The following is a 26,150-nucleotide window of genomic DNA, read 5'->3' on the forward strand; positions in this document are numbered from 1 at the left end:
AACCAGCTGAATAAAAATGTTTCACCATTTCATATGTTACCCAAGCTTTGAAACAGAAAAAAATTAAGATGAAGTAAAAGCTATATATACAGTTGTTTAATTGCCACCATTTCAGATCATGTATAAAAATTTCAGCTGATAAAGGCTAATTCCAGAAGCACCATCACTGGTAAAATAGGATCCAGGAGACGCTAAAAAGCAGCATTCCAAAAATTCTGACAATTTTTCTCTAACACAACTGAGGATCATTAATTATAGGTTACAAGGTAAATGAACAAAATTATCTGTAGTCCCAATAAGCCATTTTTTTAACTCAGCAATGTGGAGGCTTACTGAAAATCATGGCAGTACCTAAAAGCTGTAAAACATAAATATGTGCAAAATATCCTAAAAGCACACAGATAAGAATATAAGAAAAATTCTACTTGTTCCATGTACTTGTGTGCCCTAGCCCCAATAGCAAAATTGTAACTGCACAAGTAAATAGTACGGATGTTTTTAAATTTGATTTTGTCTGCACACAATCAGAATTATGTATATTAGGAGTTCTTCCTGCTATTGCTGGAGATACTGCTCGTGGTGAGGAATTCTGCTGTTGCTGTAAAGGTGGAGATTTTGGTGCATTCTCGGGTGAATGAGCAGGAGCCACATTCCCCTGATATTCATCCAACTGATAGCCTACTCTCGCAAGCAACAGACCTCAGAGATCAAAAGACTAAATACAGAAAGAGAGCAAAAACACAAACAAGAGAGAAGATACTGCTGCACTTCAAAATACTTACAATCAGATGGAGACCAGCCCAACCTCAAATTATCGCGATCAAAGACTAACCGGTAACCAGTCATAAAGTTCTCTGCGTATATCAAAACATTTTCCAAATCAATAACAGAGGCCTACCAGAATAGTGACCTTGCAAACTACAAATTCTGCCTTATACAATACTACGAATATCTATACTGGCATCAAACTCTACTGCAACATTTATCAATTGAACATAGAACATTAACCAGTTTTCAAACTAAGAAAATCTCACAATTTGCAAGTTAATGGAAAACAGGAACCTTGTGCTTAGTGTAGACTCCGAATGTCAAAAGCAACTACATAATTCTAACCAAATTTTCTACCATAATTTTAAGGTTTACAAAAGGTAGCGAACCAAAAGTGACACTACGATTGACCATGTCTGATATTGAGAGGAAAGAATGGGCCAAAAAAGGGTCCTGCCAATAGATATGTATCTCACAATCTGAATTTCAGCCGTTCAGATTATCTTTACATCATTTAATTAAATTCTGTAAAGTAATGTCAAAAAATAGACAAACAACGGTTACTCACATGCAGTCTCTAGATATGCCTGTTCAGACTAGCAAGAATAAACTCAACTGCACCTGTACAAATACACGAATATGCATATTCTTGTATAGTTTGTTTAAGAACAGAAACAATACCCCAAACCTTGACAGCTTTCCTTTCCAACTTAATGTGATCCTCCGAACAATCACAGCCTCTGCAGAATTACCTTTCTCACACATGCATGAACACATTATAGTTTGTTTAAGAACAGAAACAATACCCCAAACCTTGACAGCCTTCCTTTCCAACTTAATGTGATCCTCCGAACAATCACAGCCTCTGCAGAATTACCTTTCTCACACATGCATGAACACATAGATAGCCTCTGATATGTATGTGAATAACAAATATCAGGAGGAAGAGACGAAATGAAAACAAATTTTCTGAATTTTAGATGACTGTGCAAGCACGTCACACATTCAACAGAAAATTAGTTGCAGACCTTATGTTGAAAATTCAAAAACAAGGGTTGAGTTTCTATACCTATCTTTTGAGATGTTAATTATATCAAAAGTGAAAATAAAAAACCATAGGAGAGCCTTTTGGCCATGAATTTGAATGGTTATAAAAGAAGAAATTCATTATGAACAGAGAAAACTTAACATATGCTTCAAACAAATAAGGAGTAGAGAAAAAACTAGTCTACCATGCTGAGAAATAACAGTAATCCATTATGAGATATAACAGATTACATATTCCTAAATCTATGGTCTGAGGAAGAAGCTATAAGATTGGGAAGTTCTCCACACTGAACAAGTTAAGTCCCAGCTCACAGTGATTGACAACCAGTTCTATTTGTACATAATGATCATTTAAAAGCATATGAGAAACTCTCTTCTCAGAAAAGGCACCCAGCAGAAGTTAAACACTGGAAATCTAATGTATAAATTTCAAGAACCAAAACAGACTTATTTGAATGAGCTAGTCATGAAACAAGAACCAATCTGCATGAGTGAAAACGGAGAAAACACACTTGCCATCGCAAAAATTTAATCTAATTTTGAATTTACTTCTGCTTTTTAAAGATATTGAAATGTTATTAAATCTCTACAGTTTCGTCAGTGTAAATCCTTCCTGTGTTAGTTGTGATGATTAGAAGTTGGTAAAGAATGGATTAGCCTGTTGGTGTAAAGAAAAATAACTGCAGATACCTCATAGATGCTAGTTTTCCCATGGGGGAATGTACAGCTAGATGAACAAGAATGTTTTACCTACAAACATGCATAATGAACAGTAAGAACATTATCTTAAAAGGACTTACAGATTATGATACTACTATCAGGATTCAACTGTGTAGTTTTTGAGTCAAACTCATTGACCCATGAATGCATTCAAATAGTTAAAACTCCAAAAAGTGTATTGAGAAAAATCAAATTTATCCCAGGTAAGGGTAGTTTGAATTTTCAAGTGGGTTCCCCCCAATCAAGTCAACTTAAACTCAACTTTGACCAAGCAGCCAGATGTAATCCTTGCGAAGAGGTTGTAGGGATGTTCAGGTATCACATGGATTATGGTAAAACAACCAAAACATTAGCTTAAGGAAGGGTGTCATGTGCCTTGAATTATTAGCTCAAGGAATTCTATGGACAGAACCGGGCATGAACTCTAAATCGAAGCCATCAAAAAGAGGATTTCTCTAATTGGGGACTCGAGCATTATCTCGGTCATTTTCAAATTCTTGAAAGGCTTTTCCCAAATGCCAATAATGGGCATATTAGGAGAAGCAGAAATCAACGTATCGATCAGCAGGATTGATAATGAAATCAGTCAATGCGTTGAGGAGAAAAGGGCATGCAATCAAAAACATTAAAAATCATCTTAGACCCCAAATTTTTTTGACTACTTATATTCATGATAGGGTCATCACTTTCCCCATAAATATCACTTTGAGTATAATGGGATGTGATCCCATAACCCTACATTAATGGATCACATAGCGACGATGTTGGTTAAAACTCAAAGAAAAGGTATGGTTATGGCAATACAGCAAGACCATCAATGATATATCTGGTATTGTTCTAGGTGGAGAGATATGTCCCATAAGAAATGCCCAAATGAAATTGCATAGCATCGAGCAAGATTCTGGTTTAAATAGAGCTCAGGGTTTGAAGCCCATGTAAAAAATTCCTTGGCATCTTGCCAATATGTATGACCAATATCTTAAGTATGATAAAATGTAGAAATGCTCTGTAGATGTCAATTCATGTACTCATCAACATTAGGTTCAATCAAATGGTTCACTTTGAACCAATCTACTATCTTTCCCAAATTCATACGTGTAAATGTTGGGAAGTTTCAAATCTCTTACAGTCAACGGAGAGTATTTATGATCTTGCAACTACTAATGGTCCCAAGCTGGAACGCCTGTCCAATTTTGGAACAAGCAGCTCAATTAATTAAACCAAAGACTAAGAAAAAGAGAGAGTGGACCAAAATATTCTTCACATTGGAGAACTTCAACAAATCCATCACTTCTAACCATTTTGTTGACATGCGATTTATTTGACGAGCGGGAATGATTTTAATCACAAACCAATAAACACATTAAATTAAAGCATACAAACAACATAAAATGCATCGAAAAAACACAAGTACAAACAATTCAAATAAAACTTAGACAATAGCATGCATTAGATAAATAATCCCAACTGTAGACAAAGAAATTTAATTCAGAGATCATACGCAACAAGAGAAAACACAGGTACAAGCAATTCAACAAAACTTGGACACTAGCATGCATTCGAGAAAAAATCCCAACTGTTCAAAAAAAAAAATAGTACTTCAGAGCAACAGGAGTAAAGCACTCACGTGCAACTATTGCATATTCACTCTCCTGCACTGCCAAGCAAAATCCTTCATATGTGCCCTGAAATGACCAAAAAAATCATTTCATGGTCTAAAACAAGGTTCATATTTGATCATGAAAGTAAGGGCTTAAACTCAATTTGCTCAAGTCCATATGCAAAATACAAATAAATAAAATCTAGAAAGAGGCCATTCAACTTACATTATCAGAGAACAAATTCACTACAGGATTATAGATTGAAAAGTTGCTTCCACCTTTGAAAACAAATGAGACACTGGGCATCTCAGGTGAATCTGAAGACCTGCAGTTGCCAATAAGCACAACATAGCTCTAAAAGAGTTTAATCTATGAGATACTGCCAAAATCTCACAAGTAGAAATACAGTAACCACAGATGCCACCAAAATATAATTGACTAACCTTACTTTGTAGCAATAATCCCACGGGACATCTTCAAAAAAATGTTTTGGATAATCCACCTGCTCATCAAACTAAAATGAAACAATTGGAACACGGTTATTGGCAGGTGTTAAACTTCATATACCAGCTCTTTAAATTTAATCTCGGTTATAGACTATAACAATTTTTTATTAATAATTCAAGCAAAACACCAAAACCCTTACTTCTTCAGTAAGCCGTTTGAATGCATTGCTGGGCAGATATGTGAATGAAGTTCCACTATCAATCAAGACTTTAAAACCTGAGATTTTTAGAGCATTTGAACCGACATGAATCCCTTCTACTCCAACAAAGTATCCTGATCTGAAACATAGTGAAAATTTTATAGTTACCACCATAAAGTGTTTATAATTGAAGACTAAAACTATTCTTAAATTTTACGGTTAGCACCAAAAAACTCCAGCAATGTTTCTAAATTTAAACCCCGTACGATATTTAATAATGCATCAAGAAGCCATATCACATCATTAAATCTATTAATAGGCAACAAATCTCAATCAATACTAACATGCTCTATTGCCTTACAAACAACAACATTTATCGCATCAAGAAGCCATATCACATCATTAAGTCTATTAATAGGCAACAAATCTCAATCAATACTAACATGCTCTATTGCCTTACAAACAACAACATTTACCCAAACACCAGGGATGAAAATACCTAGCAAGTAACATGGGCTATATGTAGTTTGCTACTTTTCTATCCCTTACAGTTGGGTATTCTTCAACATACCTCTGGTAGACAGCCAGCCTTAAACCACACACACTAAGCAGCATATTAAGCCTAGAGAATGTTAGTCAACTCTGAGTAACACTTGTAAGCCTAGAAGTGTATTCTTAGTGTGACCACATACATAAGCCTAGAAAATGTCAGTCAATTCCTAGTGTTTAACAATTTTTAAGTCTAGAAGTGTAAGCTTAGTGTGTGTGGTTTAAGTCGTTCCCTGGTGGACACAACCACATATTTAAGTGTATTTTGTCAATTTAAAACTTACTTTTTTTATCACATACTTATGTTAGTCATACATTTATCTATCTCCACTTGTCAAATATTCACGGCAGATAGTAATGTTACCCCGTTCCATTATGAATTATGAAAGGTGTGAACTGCTGGTTTGAAGCTCCTTTATCCCCAAAGAAAATCCTTCCAGAATCATCCAATTGAAAACACATTGAAAACGAATTTTGCACCAATCCTGCTTTCGCTAGCAAACTTGGAACTGAAATATCCGAAAACCCTAAACCCAGAAGACCATCTGGAGCCCCACCAATCAGAAAGCCACCAGTCTGTATTTGGCCACAGCTGTCAAAAAAATATAGCATATAGTAAATATAAAGACATTACAGGTTCTGCAAAAGTTATAATTTTTGTTCATGTCTGATCAATTTCAGTATTACAAATAATGATTTTAGAATTCATTAAATGGCATCATTTTTTACTAATAAAACTCAAAAGACCTACCCAATTACAACTGGTGTTTTCACTGACTGGCCAGATGCAAGCTCACTTCCAGAGGCCAAATATAAGACATCCTCCACTAATGATCCAGAACTGTTTGTATTATCAGATAGATACGACATAGAATAAGGGCATGCCTCTCTCTTCGTTTTGCAGTTGTGGCCTAACACGCATAAGCTGCTGCTACAAGATAAATGTTTGCTGGTGCTAGAATTTTCCGGTCTGTACATGCTCAGATCTTTATCCTGCATAATCAAATGCCCCAAACACCAGAGAGTTCCTGCCAATCAATCATCGGTGATAAGTGCCAAACCTGTTATAAAAGTTTGTCACACTAATTTAAAGTAATCTTGCTTTATAGTTATCAAAAAGTATGGCCATTTTTATAGATTCAACATCTATTCCCCATTCCCCTTATGAAAGATACCCCAGAAAATTTAGGATTCATCAAGTCTTATACTTCAGTAACAAAGTTCAAATGTATTTACGCAAAAAAGTGAAAAACTGTTACTGTAGAGTGAACCAGAAGTAGTTGTTTTCTGCCTACACAGAAATCGATATAAAGCAAAGCAACACAAAGAATAGAGTACTTAAATACCCATGTGGATGGGCCTTGAACCAAAAAGATGTCTTTACAACAAAATATATCAAACTATCACTTGCTTGTCCACCATGGTTTTGTTCTATCCCATTTGAATATGATATGCCATTTATATATAATACAGACATCTATTTTTGGACTTATCCACCATTCCACTCGTTCTCAATTTTCCTTCAAGGAACAGAATCCATTAATCATGAACTAAAATTAACTCCTCTGACCCATTTATAGCTAGCATAATGTCTACAAACCATAATGCAATCCACAGGTTACAAAACCACACATACATTGTACCACTCGTATCCACCATTGCATTGTACCACTCTCATCCACCATATACCTATATTACTGGAATCTGCAGGAACCCTGGCCAAACCTAAACCTCTCTCGACCGGATTCTGACCCTGGTCTGGGGCCAGCCTGGGTCCTGTCCTCGGCCTCTGAATTTGGCGCAGTTACATGTTAACTTATATAGGCAAAGATGTACCCAAGCCCAATCCAGAGGCCCAGGGCAAACGCAGTGAGAATCTGTGTAGGACCTAACATAAATAAATTTTTAATCAAAAAATATATAAAATAAAAAAATTTAACCTAGCTAACATCAAGAATGAGGATCACGTGGCTGCTACATGGTACCATTTGCATGATGCAGCTAATGGGAGTAGCAGCAGTGCTGCTGCTTGCCTTCCAACAAACCAGCTGATGGTAACGACGCTTTCTCTAAAAAGCAATATGATGATTTATATTGTTTTTACATGCACGGATGCACTAATATAAACTGTTTTGATTTAATTTTAACAACTGAATTTGCATTTGACTATCAATTATCAGCTGTGTTCTGTTTCTAATATTGAACGTTATATATGGCATATAGCAACTTGATGAGTTTTACTGATTTTACATGTGCAGATGCACTAATATAAAGTTAAACCATTTTATTATATGGTTAACATTTGACAAATGACATTTAACTATCAGTTATCAGCCGTGTTCTGTATTTAATTTTGTACATCTTGTGCAAATAATGTATATTTAAATTTTCTTTAACATATATTTAAAGCAATATGATAGTTTCTATTAATTTTAAATGTTCAGAGATGCAAGCCAATAAAGGCATGATCCAATGGTTAGTAGATGATAATGTTGTTGCAACCAAGGTTCAAACCCCTGTTGGGCCATTGAGTTCACAGGCTTTGTGCCCCTACTGGGCCATTGTGCTCACAAGCTTGAAAGATGATAGCAAGCCACAAACTCACCAGAAACTCACACAACTCGCGAGATAGCAAGCCCGGTGGGTCACTCGTGGATATACTCGCCAACGAGTTTTCCAGCAGGGATTTTATCCGAAAAAACACACGCGAAACCACTGATTTTTTGTGTAAAACTTGTTGCAATCAATTAAAATCACTGTTTTCAGCAACTTTCAACCTTTGTTTGGCATGCAAGATGAGGCACACGATGAATCTAGCAACAATCTGATTTCCCTGCAATTAGATTTTGCTTTTATGGTATAAGCTTAGGTCATGAAAAAGCAGGCCCCTGGTCTAGACGCAACATGAAAACTTTTGCACTGTCGGCAATTTACCGGTCCAGTGCCTCCCATAACGTGTAGCAGGCTTACCAAATGCAACGCTTAAAAGAAACAGGTTTAATTTTGTGCCGCTACAGATCACTCTTGAAGCTGGAAAGTATAAGATAACTACAAGTCTAGTTTTAAATATGTATTTCAGTTTTTCAAAAATTAATATTATTTCATTGTGTAATTTAATTTCTATTTTTTTTTTTATTAAAAATATTTTTTTGTTAGATATCAAATATATATTTTATAAGTTTGAAAAAATGAAAATAATTCAAATTGTAATAACTTACATTAATATCTTTTAAAGATTATACTTATCAGTTATCATCGCTATCTAATTTTGATTTATATATGATTGAAATTGATCATATGTTCTACAAATTTAATGATATGTATCTTTTTCAAGAATATTTTTAAAATTTTACATATTTTTGTATGTTCAATAAATTTGCCGAGTTATTGCCAATTTTTTCCCAAGTTATTTGGTAAGTCCCAAGTTTTTAAAAATTTTGGGCCAGCCAAGTCATTGCCGAGTCTGAGTTTTCCAACTATGGATGATACTGCCATGGGAAGAGGTCCCCCAAATGTGATCTCTCTGGCTCAATATTCCTTAGTTAACTGAAAAAACAAAGTTCAGATGCACTAATATAAACTATTTTGATTAATCTTAACATTTGACAATTGACATTTAATTATTAATTATCAGCTGTGTTCTGTATTAAATTTAGTACTTTTGTGCAAATAATGTATATTTCCCCAGGTTCACCGTGCCTGGATCTGGGCACACTGAGCACAGTGAACAAAATTGGCAACCCACTGAACCCGACGTATTCAACATTCGGTTTAAAACCTAACATGTAGGCAGATGAAGCCATATCAACCTCAGCATGTAAAATCTCGACATGCAAATGATTTATTGAAATGGCTACAGATGATAGCATGTGAGGATTGACACATTTGCAGATACCAATTTTTCAACATGATTCAAGATGATATAACACATTTGCACCTTGGTCATCAATAGAAAACAGTCTAATAGCTAAACCATCAATGATCAAATTGAGGGCATAAATTCACAGTAGTGATATGGTAAAGACTTCAAGCCCATCCTTTTTAATCAACAAACTTAAAACAGAATCCACATCTCTGCAGATTGCATTCTGATGATCATCATAGAAAGATGCTGTAAACTTGTAACTGTCGTGAAGAACCAGTGGAGAGGTAAGTTTGAATTTTCAGGTGTTTGGCATAAACAAACATCAAAAGCAAAAAGTCAGTTGAGGATCAATCATCAGACATTGCCGAACCAGCATATTGAAATGAGTTACCTTTGTGTGGCATTAATGAAATTCAAATAAGCAACTTAAACCCAGGAAGTAGTAAGGAACTAGTTCCAAACATGACCAACTAAACCATAGACCTCACTTTTATCAGTGATACATTACATGAAATACAATGACATCCTTTTAAATATTTATTATTAACACTTTTATCGTCAACCAGCCCTCATCATAAAATTTTTATCAAAACTTCAATGTTGTCACCAAATGGAGAGAGCATTGAACTGCCAAGCGGATTTTGTACCACCTTGAATGACACTTTCTTACTGCATTTTTCACTGGCTTTCCATCCGAATCTTCATCATCATTCCTCATCTGCTCATTTTTCATCCTTATCCATTTGCATAACTTGCTAATTATTAATCTCATTTGCACTTGAGGAAACACTCTAACCACCCAAAAGAAAGTTGTTGCCAGTTCCTATGATACACCAGCACAGCTATACACCCTTCCACAGTTTCATTCTATCCAATTTCTTTGTCTGCTTTCTACTCTCCATGCTAGCTTGGAGACCTTCATGCATATTGAAGGTCACTCCAACCTATTAGCCCATAGTTGCACTTCTTTATTCCATTACCATTACTGCACTTTGTTATTTCATGACCCAACTGTATCCTCGATCCACTCTGTTGTGCATTCCTTATGAAAGATGTAAGAGCGTATTCTAGAAATAGCCCAAAAGAACATGACCAACATGGGCATTGAAATTTGGGCCAAATATCAAACCTTTTCTGGGCCATTGTTGTGTCACATGGATTTAGAAATCCACTCGTGGTTTGTCATTTAATATATACCTATTTAGAGATGTCGTGGCATATTCGTTGTTTAATTGATTTGCAAGTACTACTATGTTGTCAATATTGCTCCAGTTTACGTGTTGGTGATAACTCCTGTAGAAGCATAGCCTCGATATTGTCTTGTAACAGTTGTTGCCAAATAATACAATTGGTCAAGCTTTAGTTGATGTTTTAGCATAAGTTCTTTGACATTTAACCTTATTCAAATGTTGGTCTATCCTTCCTTAATGTTACTCCAGTTTACATCATGGTGATAACTCCTGTAGAAGCATAGCCTCGATATTGACTTGTAACAGTTGTTGCTAAATAATACAATTGGTCAAGCTTTATGCTTTGACATTTAACCTTTTTCAAATGTTGGTCTATCCTTCCTTAATGTTACTATGCAGTACATAGTAATGAACTGCACACTGTGCAATGTAACCAGCCATCTGAAAATTAATGAAAATGACAATATTAAATATTTGAAAATTAATGGCGTAAACTCTCTCTCTCTCTCTCTCTCTCTCTCTCTCTCTCTCTCTCTCCAATTGCATTGCCTGCTTTTTATTTTTCCTGCATTTTTTGGATTTCCACTTTTTTGAGAAAGTCTATGTTTCCAATTCTGGTTCAGATATTGGTTCAGGTTCACAGATTCGATTTCCACTTTTTTGAGAAAGTCTATGTTTCCAATTCTGGTTCAGATATTGGTTCAGGTTCACAGATTCAATTCGTAGATCCATCAAGAAAATTGTGGGGTTGAGCTCATTTTCGGTTCATCCATACAACTAAACATGTAAAATCATATATATATATATATAGAAACTACACATTTCTTAGTATTTTTATATACAGAAACACTTATAAACCTTATAAAATATTAATAAAATTAAAATATAATATAATAGTATATAAATATAAATTATAAAAAATTAAAATATAATGTAATAGTATATAAATATTAATTATATAATATTATAATATACAATATAAATATTATAATATACAGATAATCTTATAAACATAATAGTGTAATATATAAATATGATAATATCTATGTTACCCCGAGTTTCCGGGACGGGGACGAGGACGGCAAGGGACGGCGGGACGCGTTTCCGGGACGGCAAATTTTTTTGTCAAATTTGGGGACGGCAAGGGATGGCAAAGGGGACGGCTATATAAAATATAGGAAAAAATTTAAAATATATAGGAAAATTCTAAATGTTCATATGAAAACATGTATAAAGCATGCATATATACATTATATTCATATGAAAACATGGATATAGCATGTGTATGATACTATGAAAACATTTTAGAATGTAAATTCTGAACATACAACATTGTCAATACTCGATATGCAATTATGCATTCATAATTCAGAATTTCAATTCATTCACATTGTCAATATGCATATCATAATAGATATTAAAGAAATAACATACAAAATGTCAAAATACCCAAAGGCTACACTGCTGCCATATAGTTTCATTGTCAGTTACGATATGAAAATCAAAATAGTACTAATGAATTAATATTTTATTATTTTGATTTCCTATTTATAATTTATTATTTATTAATTTAAAATTTTTAAATGTTTACCAATTAATTTAACAATTTAATATTTTCTATTTATAATATGAATTAATTTTAAACATTTGATATGAATTAAATTTTAATAAATTTAAATTTAATTCATGTTGCCTTTTAATATTTTTAATAACAATTTGAATTAATAGGGGCCCATATTAGAAAAAACTTTAAAAAAATTGAAAATACAACATTTTTTATTTTTTTAATATTTTTAATAGTCTTAGATGTGGGGGACGACGAGACGTCCCCCGGACGGATTGGGGACATCCCAGCCGTCCCCAACCGTCCCCGAGACGTACGGACGTCCCCCCTAGCTAGGGCAGACGTCCCCCCGTTTCGGGGACGTCCCCTCTAAATTCTTGGCAATTTGGGGACGGGGGGAAACGTCCCCTGGCCATCCCCAAGTCCCCGGAACTGGGACGGGGATTTTCAAGCCGAGGACACGTCCTCGGGTTACATAGGATAATATTGTTATAATAATATATTATTACAATATGGAGTTCATCCCATAGTGTGACGATTAAGTTGTGGCATTGTTGATGTTGCCACCAAAGTTCAAACCCCATTGGGCCACTGTGATTGGAAGCTTGTACCTCTGATGGTCTAGTGGTTTGCAGGTTGTGCACCATAGTGCTATATGGGCTCTATATGCCCCTACTGGGCTACCATGCTAAATTTTTGTGTTATCAATCAAAAAATAATAATATAAATAATAAATGTTAAATATGATAATATATAAATAATTTGTAATAGTAAGAGTTGAAACTTGTGTTTCTACTACTACAAAGGACGGACCAGCTTAAAGGCTTTCCTAAAGCAAAGCACAAAGCTAAGCCTACTCAAAGGTGTTTTTGCAAGTGAACCAGCCGCCCCAAATAGATCCCCTCTCCTTCTGTGCAGCCACCAAGAACGAGAGAAGAAGCATGATCACCACATAGAAACAATACACCAGCTACTCAATGAATGAATGTTGGGCCACGTCGAAGTCTAATTAGGCATTGTTGAACCCATTATGATACAGTAGGTGCACCCATTTTACAAAAATTTGTGTCAAAGTCTATCAAAGATGAGAATAGGGCTGATACAATAGGCATTGTTGAACCCATTATGATACAATAGGTGCACCCCTTTAGAAAAATTCAATGAACCCCCACAACACCACTATACTAGATCTCGTATCTGGTTTGAACTAGACCCGAATTAGAGATGGTTTGGCCCACAAATCCGATAACATAAGAAAAAGTCTATATCTTTTGGTTTGTTGAGTTATTCCCTAGAAAAAAAATTGTTAATATAATATCATCTTTCACCACCAAAAAAAAATTTGTTATTTTCACTTCTCAATTAAGTGTCAAGATTTGGTTACTTGATCCAACCACCTTCACAACCATATATCTTCGCCATGGCATGCACTTACGTAAAGTCCACCAATCTGTCAACCATTTATGCTCTCCACCCAATAGGCCAACTAACAATGAGACTTTTAGGTTGAAGGGGTCGAGAGTATTTATGAGGCATTCTACAAAAGAAAGTGAGGCCAAAACTCAACCAATGGGAGAAGGAAAACCTCAAAACCCTTGAAGTCAGTTTCTTAATTTCACTACTAAATTAAGTGTCAAAATTTGATTACTTGATCCAAGCAACTTCGTTACCAATATATTCGACATGGCATGTTTGATTACTTGATCCAAGCACCTTCACTACCAATATCTTCAACATGGCATGCAATTATCTTGAAGTTGGTTTCTTATTTTCACTACTACCTAAGTGTCAAGATTTAATTACTTGATCAAACCACCTTCACTACCAATATCTTCAACATGGCATCCACTTATCTTGAAGTTGGTTTCTTCTTTTCACTACTAAATTAAGGGTCAAGATTTGGTTACTTGATCCAACCACCTTCACTACCAATATATTCAACATGGCAAGCACTTAATAAAGTCCACCAATCTACCAACCATTTATGCTCTCCACCCAATGGGCCAAAGAGGAAGGGACGCTCAACTAACAATGAGGCATTTAGGTTGAGAGTGTTGAGGGCAATTATGAGCTATTCTACAAAAGAAAGTGCGACAAAAACTCAACCAATGGGAAAAGAAAAACCTCAATTGGTTATGAGTCTAGGGGCCAAAAAGATAACTATTTTACTAAAAAAGAGCTTTGTGAAAAATTGTGAAAGTTTTTTGATTGAAACTTTGGACCACATCCCATGATCCATCAATGGAATATAAATTATGTAAAAATAGTAAAATTAAGCTATCTATATGAACAAGTCTAGTTAATATAAATAAGTCTACAAGATAGCCTAGTGAAGCAAAGGTTAAATGCAAAAAATTAGCTATTATAGCACCCTCAAATCATTTATTCATAATTACAACAGTTGACCACCTCCATTACATCAATAACTAACACCTTGATGAATAATGAAACGACAACAAATCATGATCCAATCTCCTGTAGCTCCCGTTGTTAACCAAATGCTCTTCCACTTATCTATCAAAGTCCAACCCATTCATTACTAAAGTTTGCCTTGATAATAAAAACATCTTTCTTGTTATTTGATCTTTTTAAAGCACCCAAATCTTCCCTTGAAATGTTACAAGATGGTCACTTGGCATGCCTCAAAGTCAATTGCATAACCTCGCCCAACCTCTTCAGCTCATTAAATGCTAGCTGAAGTGTGATATCTAAAAGCTTTCTCAAACCTCTAGTTGTTATTCACTAACACTTGTATGCATTTTCTGCGAGCAGATTTTGTCTTAGGATTTGATGCTCAAGGTATTTGACTCCTCACCTTGCTCTATCTATAGCCCGACTAGTTTATACCGTCTAGAATGCCTCATCTAATCTCACATAAGAACAGATCACCAAATAACAAATGAGTTGTTCTTGAGGGTTGCATGGGACTTTAATGTAATGTCTCCTTTGCGGATATTCTTATATTTTGCCCTAAAACCACAAGTTCATCAAAAATAAGAAATGTAAAACAATTAAGAATATAAATTTACCAATTGTAATGTCTTTAACAAGATAAATCCTAGTTTAGGTCCTGCAATCATGTTAGTCGACATTTGAAATGTAATCCATGAGGCCAACTATTTTCACAAGGTTTAGGAATCCAATAACATATAAATGCATATATAATCAATAGTATTAATATTCGTCCAAAGCATATTCCTATAGAAACCATATTAGAAACTAGATTGAAACTTAGCAAACCACAATCTCAAGGATAGTTATCCTTGTATTGCAAGAGCATGGGTGGAAAATGGTCCACTCCATCCCTAAGTCCCCCTCAGAGGCACTCCATCCTCCTTGATCAAGCCTAGGAGCACTAATCAGCCTCCCAGCCCACGAGCACTCCATCTCAGTGTGGCCTGCTTGATAAGAGTATGAGACTACACACTCCACCAAGCCCAGGTGCACACATATGCCTCTCGGCCCACAAGCGCTCCATTTCAAGGTGGCATACTTGGGGAAAGATAGATCAGGTTCTCACCTCTCGTGAACTCAAAAGGTTGATCAACCTTACTGTTTTGCAATCATTTCTATCCAATTCAAAATAGATTAACTATATGAATATATTTTAACATATTTATCAAATAGAAATATAATTAACTTTACTTAAATTGGGAAACAATACCACAATTAGAAAATAATGCAATTACTTATAAGTAACCTTATATAATTTCAGCAAAGGATAAATATTGCATTCATACACTCATATCATATTTTCACACATAAACTTACTATTTTAGGCTAATAATATTTAATCAGATTTCTGGCTACTTCTTGATTTCAAATCAAATGACTATTCCAGATCAGTATTTATTTTCTGATCTCTTTCTCATCATTCGATTGATGTTCAGATTTCTTATTCTCCATTTCTACTTCATGGATGGGTGCCACCATAATTGAGTTACATCTCCCCTTTTATATCTTTATACTTGAAAAAGACGCACCACTTCACATTCCTGTCCTTTGCAAGAGATACACCTTTCCTTTACTAATTGCTGTCAATAATTTACTTTAAATGCCTTTATTATTTTGACACCTTTATATTAATATTGCTGATAATATGTTTGAAGGGGCTGTGATCCAAATAAGGCTTGTGATAACATATTTTCTCTTGAGAAAATATACGGTGGTTAAAAAAAAACTTACCAGGCTTAATATGATACAATAAAGTCAGACAAAACAGGTTATTGTGTCAGAAATTGTCTCCTCTGGTATGGGGGTTCCCTTATGGAAGTGTACGGCTGGCAACTCAAGCAAATAATGCACCAATCAACAGCAATCTTTCATTTGAGTATATGTATTTATTAAAATAATAATATTATTATTATTATATTTATATATTTTTTTAATATTTTAATTTATCATTAAATCTCATTAAAAAAAAGGGGCATTACATTTAACAACATAAAATGCTTTTTGAACATGAATGGATGATAAACTATTCATCGGAAGCTATAGGTGCAGAGGTGTAAGACCTCAGGTATAAAACAAAGTGCCAGCTTGCGGATAACAAGTTGATGCAAGGAGCAGACGAGAAATTAATATTAATTAATATGGCTTGAAATGGACCGCTGATATGATTAACATTTCTTATATATAATCACAGAAAGAAAACTCTTGCAAAAACAACAGTTATTACGGTTAGGATACAATTAACATATGTATAATCCCAGAAAGGAAATAATTGCAAAACCAAAAATCGTTATAGTTAATTTGAGACAATATAATTACAAACATGACTATCCTTGTTGACTGACCTGATTTAAATATGCAATAGAAGAGCTTTTAACATACCAGACCATAACTGGAGGCAGAGCTAGGAGCACACTGAATGCAATCACAAGGAACCCAAAAGAGGTCACTACCAGTATCAAGAGCCACCAAAAATGATACATTTGGTGTTCCTATATCAACCCATGTATAATGCAACCTGCAGCAAGAAAGACCACAAGCAGTCATATATCAACACATGAATTAATTATTAAAGTAAAACTTAGATTTAAAAGAGTTCATATATCAACACATAAATTAATTATTAAAGTAAAACTTAGATTTAAAAGAGAAACAAAGAAGTAGAATTGTTATAAATTGCTCTATCCTCGATAGAGTTTCAAACCCTCATGAACATAGCTCAAGCTATATAGCTTTCCAACTGATCATATGGTGTGTTTTATGTTCAACAATAGTATTCAGGTAAGAACCAAAGATTTTTGCAGTCCATCGTATTCAGATTTTTTGCACCAAAGATACATTGCAAAATAAAATCGGGGCCACTCATCCTCCTCTACTTCCCTCGCCTAAGGGCCCGTACATTGAATGAGTTAAAAAGATCCCCAATTTTGCTATGCTAAGCTTTGCTTAAAAAACTAAATCAAACAATGCTTTGCTACCAAACACCGTTATTGGTTGGGCCACAAGATTTTGTGTTGCTCTAGGATTCTTGTCTACCATTAAAAAGGTGTCCCCTCCCTCCCTCATATACCAGGCTTGACCTTGGATTTTGCTATGCTTATGGGGTGAACTATACCAAGAGCAAACCACCACAATTAAGCTTTGTAGACACTAAGCATCATAATTTTCACAAACCGAAATGCCTTGTTTAAGCAACTCGTTGCCTATTTTGGCAATATATCTATTTGTAAATCAATATCACAAGCTAAAATATAATACCTGTATGTGCTATTAAGCTAGTCAAGTTGTGCTGTTGTCTACGGGTGATAGTTACATTGTCAGCAAAAAAAACATATGTTCACATTTTATTTCCTGCTTTTCTGAAAAGCTTTGCCACACCTAATCTCCTCTATACCACCTGCACACACATCCAAGACAGACCTTGGAAGACGAGTGTATGATTACACCCAACCAACTTAGCAAGCATAAACTCAAGCGATGCAACAAAACCAAACAATCCAAACTACATTGACTGTCAAAATCGTGCTAAGCTAAGCTGCCAAGACAAGAAGAAACTCTTCTGTTGTTGCATCCAAGATTTTCACCTGAACTAACAGATTGCCTTTCTCACCATCTGACAACTCCTATAGCTAAATTTTATCTCTTCGTATAAAAGAACCCAAAAAGTGCTCGACTCTTTTCATAACAATACAAATGAGACAAACATCTACAATACTCTCTCAAAAATCATGCAAGCGCTGACCATTCTATTCGATACCCATATCGCGAGTTTCCAATCTACCATTAACTCAAGATCACTACAAAAGCAGCCTATCAACTTTAGAAAACATGGCTAACAGACAGATGGAGGTGCTGCACTTTTTCTCTATTTAAATTTTCCATGCGATGATAAATCTTCGCAAGCTTGACAAAATACAACCTTCCATAAGCTCCCTGAAGCATTCTGGAGTGATAGTGACTGCCACGACTTGAATTCTACCCTGAAAAACTACACCATTAAGACAAAACTTGCTAGCTGGTAAAGAACATTTTGTTAACATCAAAAAAAATCAAGCGCTAATTCACAGGTCTACGATGTGATGTTAATGAGGGTGTGCCCATAACTTTGTGAGACAGATAGAAATCAGCGCAATATATCAGAAATGCGGTTGGGTACCTATTGAAGCGTCATACATGTGATGAGGCAGCTATTTGAGTGTCACCCATATGGCTTTGAAGCAGTAAAACGTGGACCAAGCTTTTACACCAATAGAATGTAGCCTCCTCGACGGTGTTGAAGAATGAAGGTGCACTCTACATTTCCCATTTCATATTATAACAGTTGTCAGATTATTCGACGCTGCATTTATATGTGATACCCATGGTAATACCATAGGAAACACTATATTACAAGTTGATGATGGTGCAAGTACATTCTGGGCTAAGAGTCATCACTGCTTACCATTTCTGCCCTCAAAGTTTGAGGTTGTTTTTTTCAATTAAAGATTGGTTGCATTTATTCTTGTTATTTGTTGCCAGTGAATGGTTTATAAATGTCATTCGAGTAGTTGAAAGATTTACACTTGTCTGATTTTGCTTCTATTTGATTATATTTTTATTCACAGCAGTTCCAAGCAGCAGAAAATCACAGCCTCGCCCAAGATTTACTAAGCAGAAATTTGAAAAATAAATTCCAAGACCATAGTATCTACTCCGTCCAAAGTGTTTCAATTTCGTCCCCTTTACACGAGATTGTTCCAGACTTCAGCCTCTGCTGCTTGCGAAACAGCATTAAAAATTTCTATAAACAGTGGACCAATATAATATTCTTCAAAGGAATCTAGGTCTCTACATGATAAGCAGAAATAAAATACAGTTTAACAGAAACTCTAGAGAGAGTCCTCAATGGCAATGGCACTTGTCTTGGATCGGGATCCCCTAAGCAAAGGTGCTACCCACATTTCCCAGATTTGACCAAAAACCCTAAGTGGCATTTCCTTCCTTAGATGAATAGGCGTGACACATTTTTCTCTTCACTAAATACTCTTACTAATCCGACCCTCAAAGGATAAAACTGGAATTAGGGCTGCGGCTGCATTTCGTCGGCACGCATCTGTCTATTTCAAGTCTCACCATGCATTTTCTTAAGACCAAGAAGCTCGCCTCGCTATTAAAGTTAAATGCCATGGCCACAGGCCATAAACATACGAAAAGTAACACAGAATAGGAGGAGATCCACAAACTCCAAGCATATTTTAGCATTGAACTAAAGACCGTTGACAGCATTTTCCTGTTTGACTAAATACACAAACTTATATTATCCATTTGCCGAAGTATTCTTACTAATCAGGTGGTGAGAGCATAAAATCAAAAGATATCTAGTCTGATATTATATTTATGTTCCCAATCTGTCCATTTCATGGCATTTTCCTCAAAGATGAGAATTCCAACTCGCCATTAAGAGCGAACGCGAAAGTCAAGGGCCAAAAAAGGACTTAAAAGCATACAGAACAGCAAGAGATCCGAATGCAAAAAGCGCAAACGTTTCAAAGCTCTAGAAGCAAGATTTCCAAATCACCAATAAAATACAATGCTACGGGCACAACCAATAAAGAACCAAACACAAAAAAAAAACAGTAGATTTTCATTACGAGAAACGCAAGTACTTCAATAAACAAATAGTTCAAGCACCGCCATTATAGTCAAAATCCACAGAGCCGAGCCAGAAAAAGAAAAGGGACCCAGCAATTTATAACAAACGATCAAATGCAAGGGCTCTAAAGGTTATCAAACTGAAAGATTTAGCATTTACCATCCAAAGGTCTCGCCATACTGTACGGTCTCGTTACCCTGCGAAAAATACAGGGACTGGTACTCTGCAATAAGCTCCCGCCGCTTGCTCATCCGCTGTGCATCATGCTGGCTGAGAGCTGCATAGTACCGGGCACTTCCCTTCTTGGGCCAAGCCATGGGCGAGGTGCCCCGCTTCTGAGTCCATATGTCTCTGGCCTCATCTGAAAACTTGTGTAACATCTTCATAGAATAAACACCAGAAGAGCCCTGGCAAGTTTCCATCACGACCAAAAGACAGAGAAACACCATGGCTGTAGCCACACACAGGCTCCATATTCGTTCCTTCATCATGGAAATAACGTGATTCGTTCTCGCGACCTCACGCCTGATTTTTGAAGAGGCAGAGCATGATACTATGACACTATTTATCATAAAGTAAAAGGACTGGAAGAGCGCTTTCGTGTAGTATATGTCGGGGCATCGATGTTTCTGATGACGTGGCAGTGACATGGCACGCATTTCCACGTGTCGTCGAATCTGCGAATCTCTTATTTTAACGAGTTTTAATCTTCAAAATTTGAAAATAAAATGTACAATGTCTGCCTGCCTGCCAGGTGTACCTAATCATTACTGCTTTTTTATTGCAGAGTAACGTGCCGTGAATATATGGGCATAATAATCCATTACCACCGTCAAGTTTGACGACTATTTGAATTTAATATAATTTTTTGCTTTAGCGCCTTCGCTAAGGTTACGTTGACCACTTTAATATTTTGTAAACTTAATTTTGCATAAATTGTCTTATTATAGAAAAATACCTTTATAATATTTTAACATTTGTCACTATTTTGAACGTTATGTGTCATTTATAGAGAAGAGTGTGGGCACTCATAGCCCTCTCATTTTTGCACCTAAACTCTCAAGTATCCTAAAATCTTAATCCATGTTCTTTCATTTGAATTACTATTCTTTTACCACTTTAATTATGTGGACATCTATGTTCTTTCATTTAAACTACTATATTTTGACCACTTTAATTATCTGGAGACCTTATTTTGTTTAAATTATATTTCATAATTTCACATTTCAATATATGTTGTTATTTTAGGTGTTAGTGTGTCACACTCATCTTTTGAAAAAGATTGTGGGTAGTCATGATCGTCATGTTCTCTCACCTAAACTCTTGTTTTTTGACATTCTAAAATTATAATCCATTTCTAATGATCAAAAGAAGTAAAGTTTATTTATACAAAGGAACTTCAATTAGAAATTGAGCATGATTGAAAAAGAGAGAGATCGCCCAAGGCACACACTAGAATACTTAAGTGTGTTTAAGAGAGCATTTAACCATGTAAGCAATAGCAATCTTGTACAACAATACCTTCATTATTAGATCACTATTATTCTATCAACATGCATCTTCTTCTACCTAAGGCTTTTCATATGCATTATAAGTATTTTCCAATAACACTATTAAATCGATGCAAGATCTAATTATGGCATATCCCCAAATGTGCCACAAGACCATTTTGTCCAAAAAATAGACATTGTCAACTTACAACTACAAATGTAGAGAAAGTTGTCAAGGATTGCAAGTTTTATGTCTGAAGTTGTAATGGATGTCTCAGTGGTTGTACAAGATAGCAATGCCACTATACATACAGCATTACACCCAGCAAGACATTATTGCCTACAATCTTGTCCTTTATAACATGCATCATAAATTTAGAGAACATAAACTCATTCTAGTAGTATCACATCTTGTCTTGCCCTTCTCTAGCTATCAACATCTACAATAGTCATCAAATATAGACACACTCACTTCTTTTGTTTTATACTTCTAATTTTTATGTTCAATCTCAACCTCAACTTCCAATTCTTTTACTATTGGAAATGGTATTATATACTTCGAATAATTTATTAGTTCCTACTTGAAATAAATTGCTTATGCGTTCATTGGATGTAATTCATTTTGAGATTATAACCAATCAAGCTTAAAAATTAAACAAGGTCGACACAAATGCTTAAAAATTTATCATTTCTAATATATTTTTTTATATTTCTAAACAATCCATTATGTTTGTGATTTGAGTTGTGTGCCCCAAATCCCTAATGTCTAGTAGTCTCCTAAGTGTTAGGAGTGTCAAACCTGAGAAGATCACTACAAACTTCTCTTCAAGTTAAGGAATTGAGGACCAAATGTTGAGGTGGGTACAACCTCCTTCACTTCTTGCTCTACAAGACTAGGGGGGGTTTCTCTAATGTGTTGAAATAGGTTTTGAGTAAGCACAATATTTACCTTGACTTGAACCATACCCATTTGCATAGTGCACTCCTATATGGGTTGTCACTTTGTGCCTATATTTTTGGTTTTAAGGAATGCAAGGTTAAGCACCTTACCAAAGTAGATAGTCTACCATACAAATGTACGAAAGTGTATTTTATAGTAACCCCATATATTGTTACATACACCTCTATATAACAATGGGACACACACAAGTAAAATTGAAATGAGGTGGTTGAGTTGATGTATATAAAGTGTGTTGAGGATGATGGAGAGAGAAAACCAATAAAAGACTAGTGCCTTTACCCATTTGGGCAATATGGATTTCTAAATTTAAACAAAAGATGTAACAACTAAAACCATGTCGATGCATTCACCAACACACCACAAAAGTTCAAATTTTCTAGAATGCACAAGCAGGCTAGGCTCTACATATACATTCAAGAAAACCACATATGGTTGCAAAACATTAACTAATTACACTTAGTTATCTATAAACATATTCACGCATTCCCTTTATTGCATTGAACAAATACATTGTAAAAAAAATTTGTAAGGATTTTTATAATCTTCCAATTGGCCAACTAAACAACACACATCCAAAAATGTAGAACATACATATGGAGACACTTAACGGAGGTTGTTTTTTTCATTTATAATCGATTCCTTAAATGTTACAATAGTTATTATAAATTTTGGATCAACCTAGATCATTAACATACAAAAACAACTATATACCCTAAACTAGAATATAAAACCTAGGGTTGCTTATGAAAATCTCTCTTTTGTTGGCTTTGTAATTACTCTACCCTATAGAAAATTTTATCCTCTTCTCAAAAATGAAATTTTCTAAGCGATATACCCATAACATGGAGGTGTCCAAGCTATCAAGGAGTCATACAATCCCAAAAAACCTTAGCCACAATCTCACTAAATTCCCAAATGACACTGATAAACTTATAAGGCACTGAGAGGGGGGGGTGAATCAATGCAAGCAAAAATAATATAAATTTGATCACCACAATTGCTCTGTTAGGAGCACACCCGGTTAAGAGTGTCTTAGCCTGGTTAAGAGATATTACAATAAGGCCTGTTAGGAGCTACCCAGCTATGGGATTTCAAAACACAAGCTAATATGTCACCCTGTTAAAGGATTTAAACCTTCAGACCTGTGAGGATCCTACCACACCCTGTTAGGAGTGACCTTGTGAGAGGATTTTATCTTGTTGCAACTGTTAGGGAACAACAAGTGACTAGTCTAAATATAGCATCTATGTGCCTGATTAGATTTGCTTCAGTTCTGCTTCTAACACCAACTAAACATCAATAACGAGCTTCACCTTTCACCGCACAATAAAATTCACACTATAAATCTCATATCTGATACATCATCACACAATACACTCATTTTTATAAACAACTTTGCTAAGTTGGCTAAGAACCCTTGGAACAATTTTCTAGGTTCATTGAATCTAGTCAGTCTTGCTCATCACACTTTCCTTATGTCGGCAAAACATAACACAACACAAAAACATAACATTATGTCATCGGTTTATCGATCTAAGTAATTTTTCTCTACCGGTTATGTGTTCTTTAAGACTGACTGCTCTAAAAATCATAACTCATTCATTCCATTGAATTTGTTGATGTGGTTCTAGCCATAGACTCGTGTTAATGTCATAAACATGCATACCAAACTACAACACTTAACTCTTCACCAATCTTATGTACCAGTGGCTTGAACATAGCTCTGTCACTGTTTACCGATTCATTGTTTAACTGCTTCCACTACCAGTTAGGCTTTACCAGTTGGACTAAAAGACTTAGATGACTGACAAAACATGGTTGCCATCAATGACAACACAAAACAAGTCCTCAATCAACCTATTACATCAATAACATCATCATCAAGCCAACAATCTCCCCCATTGGCATTGATCGCAACACTTAGGAAAAAAATTGTCTAAGTGTCACATTACAAAAATTATGACTCAAATACATAACGACTCCCCCTTAGCAATTGCATGCTATTACAAAAATTTAGAACATATATACTACTTCCCTTGTTACAAAATTTGACTTATACTACTACTCCCCCTTTGACAACAATGACAAAGGTAAGCAAATACATGAAAGGATAAATGCAATAAACATCAAAATTTGCATTACCAAATATATAAATAGGGGTTCAAAATGTTTTACAATGTCATCTTATGAAATACATTTGCAAAACTAGACTTCAAAAGTGTTAAATCATTGTGCCAAGTCTCCAAAAGTGTCCTTGTTATCTTTGTATGAGTTCGGATCTGAGATGCAAGCTCCTCCATTGCATCAAGTGTGCTCATCTTCGGTGTAGCCTCTCTGCAAAATTTCAATCTTAGGGACTAGTAAAGTTTGTAACTCCTACAGTGAAGATGTCCTTTTAACATGTTTAGCTTCATAAACCTTAAGCTTATGTTGTAGTGCAACAACAAATCTACCAAAATTGATTGCAGACTCACAACTTTAAGCTCCTGCTGAGCTTCCTGCTTCTTCTTCTCAAGATCATCACAAAACAATGAAAAATTGGCAATTGTGAAAAGGATTTTACCTCTGGTTTGTAACGCTTCCTTTATTAGGTCCTTGTTTATAGTCAGACCTACTCTATCTTTATCAATAGCCTTCATCAATTGTTCAATTCTCCTCTTTTCGTATTCCTTTTCCACCATTTTTAATTGTAGCTTCCTCCAAGCTTTTTATTTGATCTCCTGTTGTTGTGACCAGTTGCTCCAGTTTTTCAATAGGATTAGGAAGACTGTCTATATCAGTCTTCGGTAATATATTAGATAGAATATCAACAGTAGTCTGAATTGTTTGTGCTTCTTTTCTCCGAGCCTTCATTATTTTCTTTTGTTCCTTAGATTGCATGGAAGATGCAATCTCCATCAGCTTAGTTGGGCTCAACATGTTCATATTAATAGGTCCTTGAATGCTTATAGTATCATCTTCTTCATCATCATCAAGGATCTTCTTAGATGTCAGTGATCGGGGAGTCACTTGTTGTTCTTGCTTCTCTTCCTCCTTTTCTTCTTCCTTCTGCATCTCTACATCCTTCTCTTTGTCCTTCACCGGTGGTGTAGAGGTTTGTACATCTTCTGATTGTGTAATATTTGGTGGCTCTTATGCTTCTATTGACTCAGTGGTTTGAGCATTATATGTTTGGTCATTCACTGGTTGCTCTGTCATTTCTTCATCTTTCTTCTCTACTTCTATGTTCACTACACCTTTATCGGTTGAAGTAGCTCCCGGTAACATAGTCTCTTCATCAAGGATAATGATTGGATCTTCCTTAGTTCTTGTGTCAGCAAAAAACAATCTCATCTGGTATTAATGTTCACATTGTCAGGGAGATCTTCTCCCTTAAGTCTCTTTGGTTTTTCTTCTTCTTCTTAAGAAATAATTCCTAAAAACTTCTTCAAAATTTGCTCAATTTCAGCATGTACTAACTAAGATTCACCAACTAACAATCTTGTCAACCTTTTCTTTGTAAGAAATAATGCCCTTGCCTTAGTAATAATTTCTTGTATATCTTCCCTAGAGGCTTCCGATTGCAAGTGCATTAATACAAATTCAATTAATTATTTGTCCTACTTGATAGCAGTTTTCCATCTTGCTTCCAATTTATTATACAAAGAATCAAGAATCAAGCCTTGC

At 35.3% G+C, this 26,150-nt stretch overlaps 1 protein-coding gene across 2 annotated transcripts; it reads right to left on the reverse strand.

The window, feature by feature from the left end:
• Nucleotides 1-74: 74 nt before the first annotated feature.
• On the reverse strand, nucleotides 75-20,604 carry LOC131039213 (aspartic proteinase-like protein 1). Of its 2 annotated transcripts, none has more exons than XM_057971901.2 (10): nucleotides 20,193-20,604; nucleotides 16,784-16,919; nucleotides 6,083-6,324; nucleotides 5,696-5,923; nucleotides 4,783-4,921; nucleotides 4,580-4,650; nucleotides 4,362-4,461; nucleotides 4,163-4,220; nucleotides 783-854; nucleotides 75-699 (listed from the first exon to the last, which is right to left on the reverse strand). In XM_057971901.2, the coding sequence occupies exons 1-10, from the start codon at nucleotides 20,522-20,524 to the stop codon at nucleotides 422-424; spliced, it is 1,656 nt and encodes a 551-aa protein (XP_057827884.2). In that variant the 5' UTR covers nucleotides 20,525-20,604; the 3' UTR covers nucleotides 75-421. The 2 variants fall into 2 exon arrangements, with proteins under 2 accessions (XP_057827884.2, XP_057827885.2); XM_057971902.2 differs by having other exon boundaries at nucleotides 75-678; nucleotides 20,193-20,596.
• Between the last annotated feature and the right edge of the window lie 5,546 nt (nucleotides 20,605-26,150).

The sequence above is a fragment of the Cryptomeria japonica genome, chromosome 10, assembly GCF_030272615.1.
Source record: "Cryptomeria japonica chromosome 10, Sugi_1.0, whole genome shotgun sequence".
NCBI lineage: Eukaryota > Viridiplantae > Streptophyta > Pinopsida > Cupressales > Cupressaceae > Cryptomeria > Cryptomeria japonica.

Coding starts and splice junctions, on each gene's coding strand:
- LOC131039213 (XM_057971901.2), bottom strand. CDS start 20,524: ATGATGAAGGAACGAATATGGAGCCTGTGTGTGGCTACAGCCATGGTG. Junction 6,325..16,783: donor CTGCCTCCAGTTATGGTCTG/GTATGTTAAAAG, acceptor TTGATTATGCAG/GATAAAGATCTGAGCATGTA. Junction 4,221..4,361: donor TGAATTTGTTCTCTGATAAT/GTAAGTTGAATG, acceptor TGGTCATTTCAG/GGCACATATGAAGGATTTTG.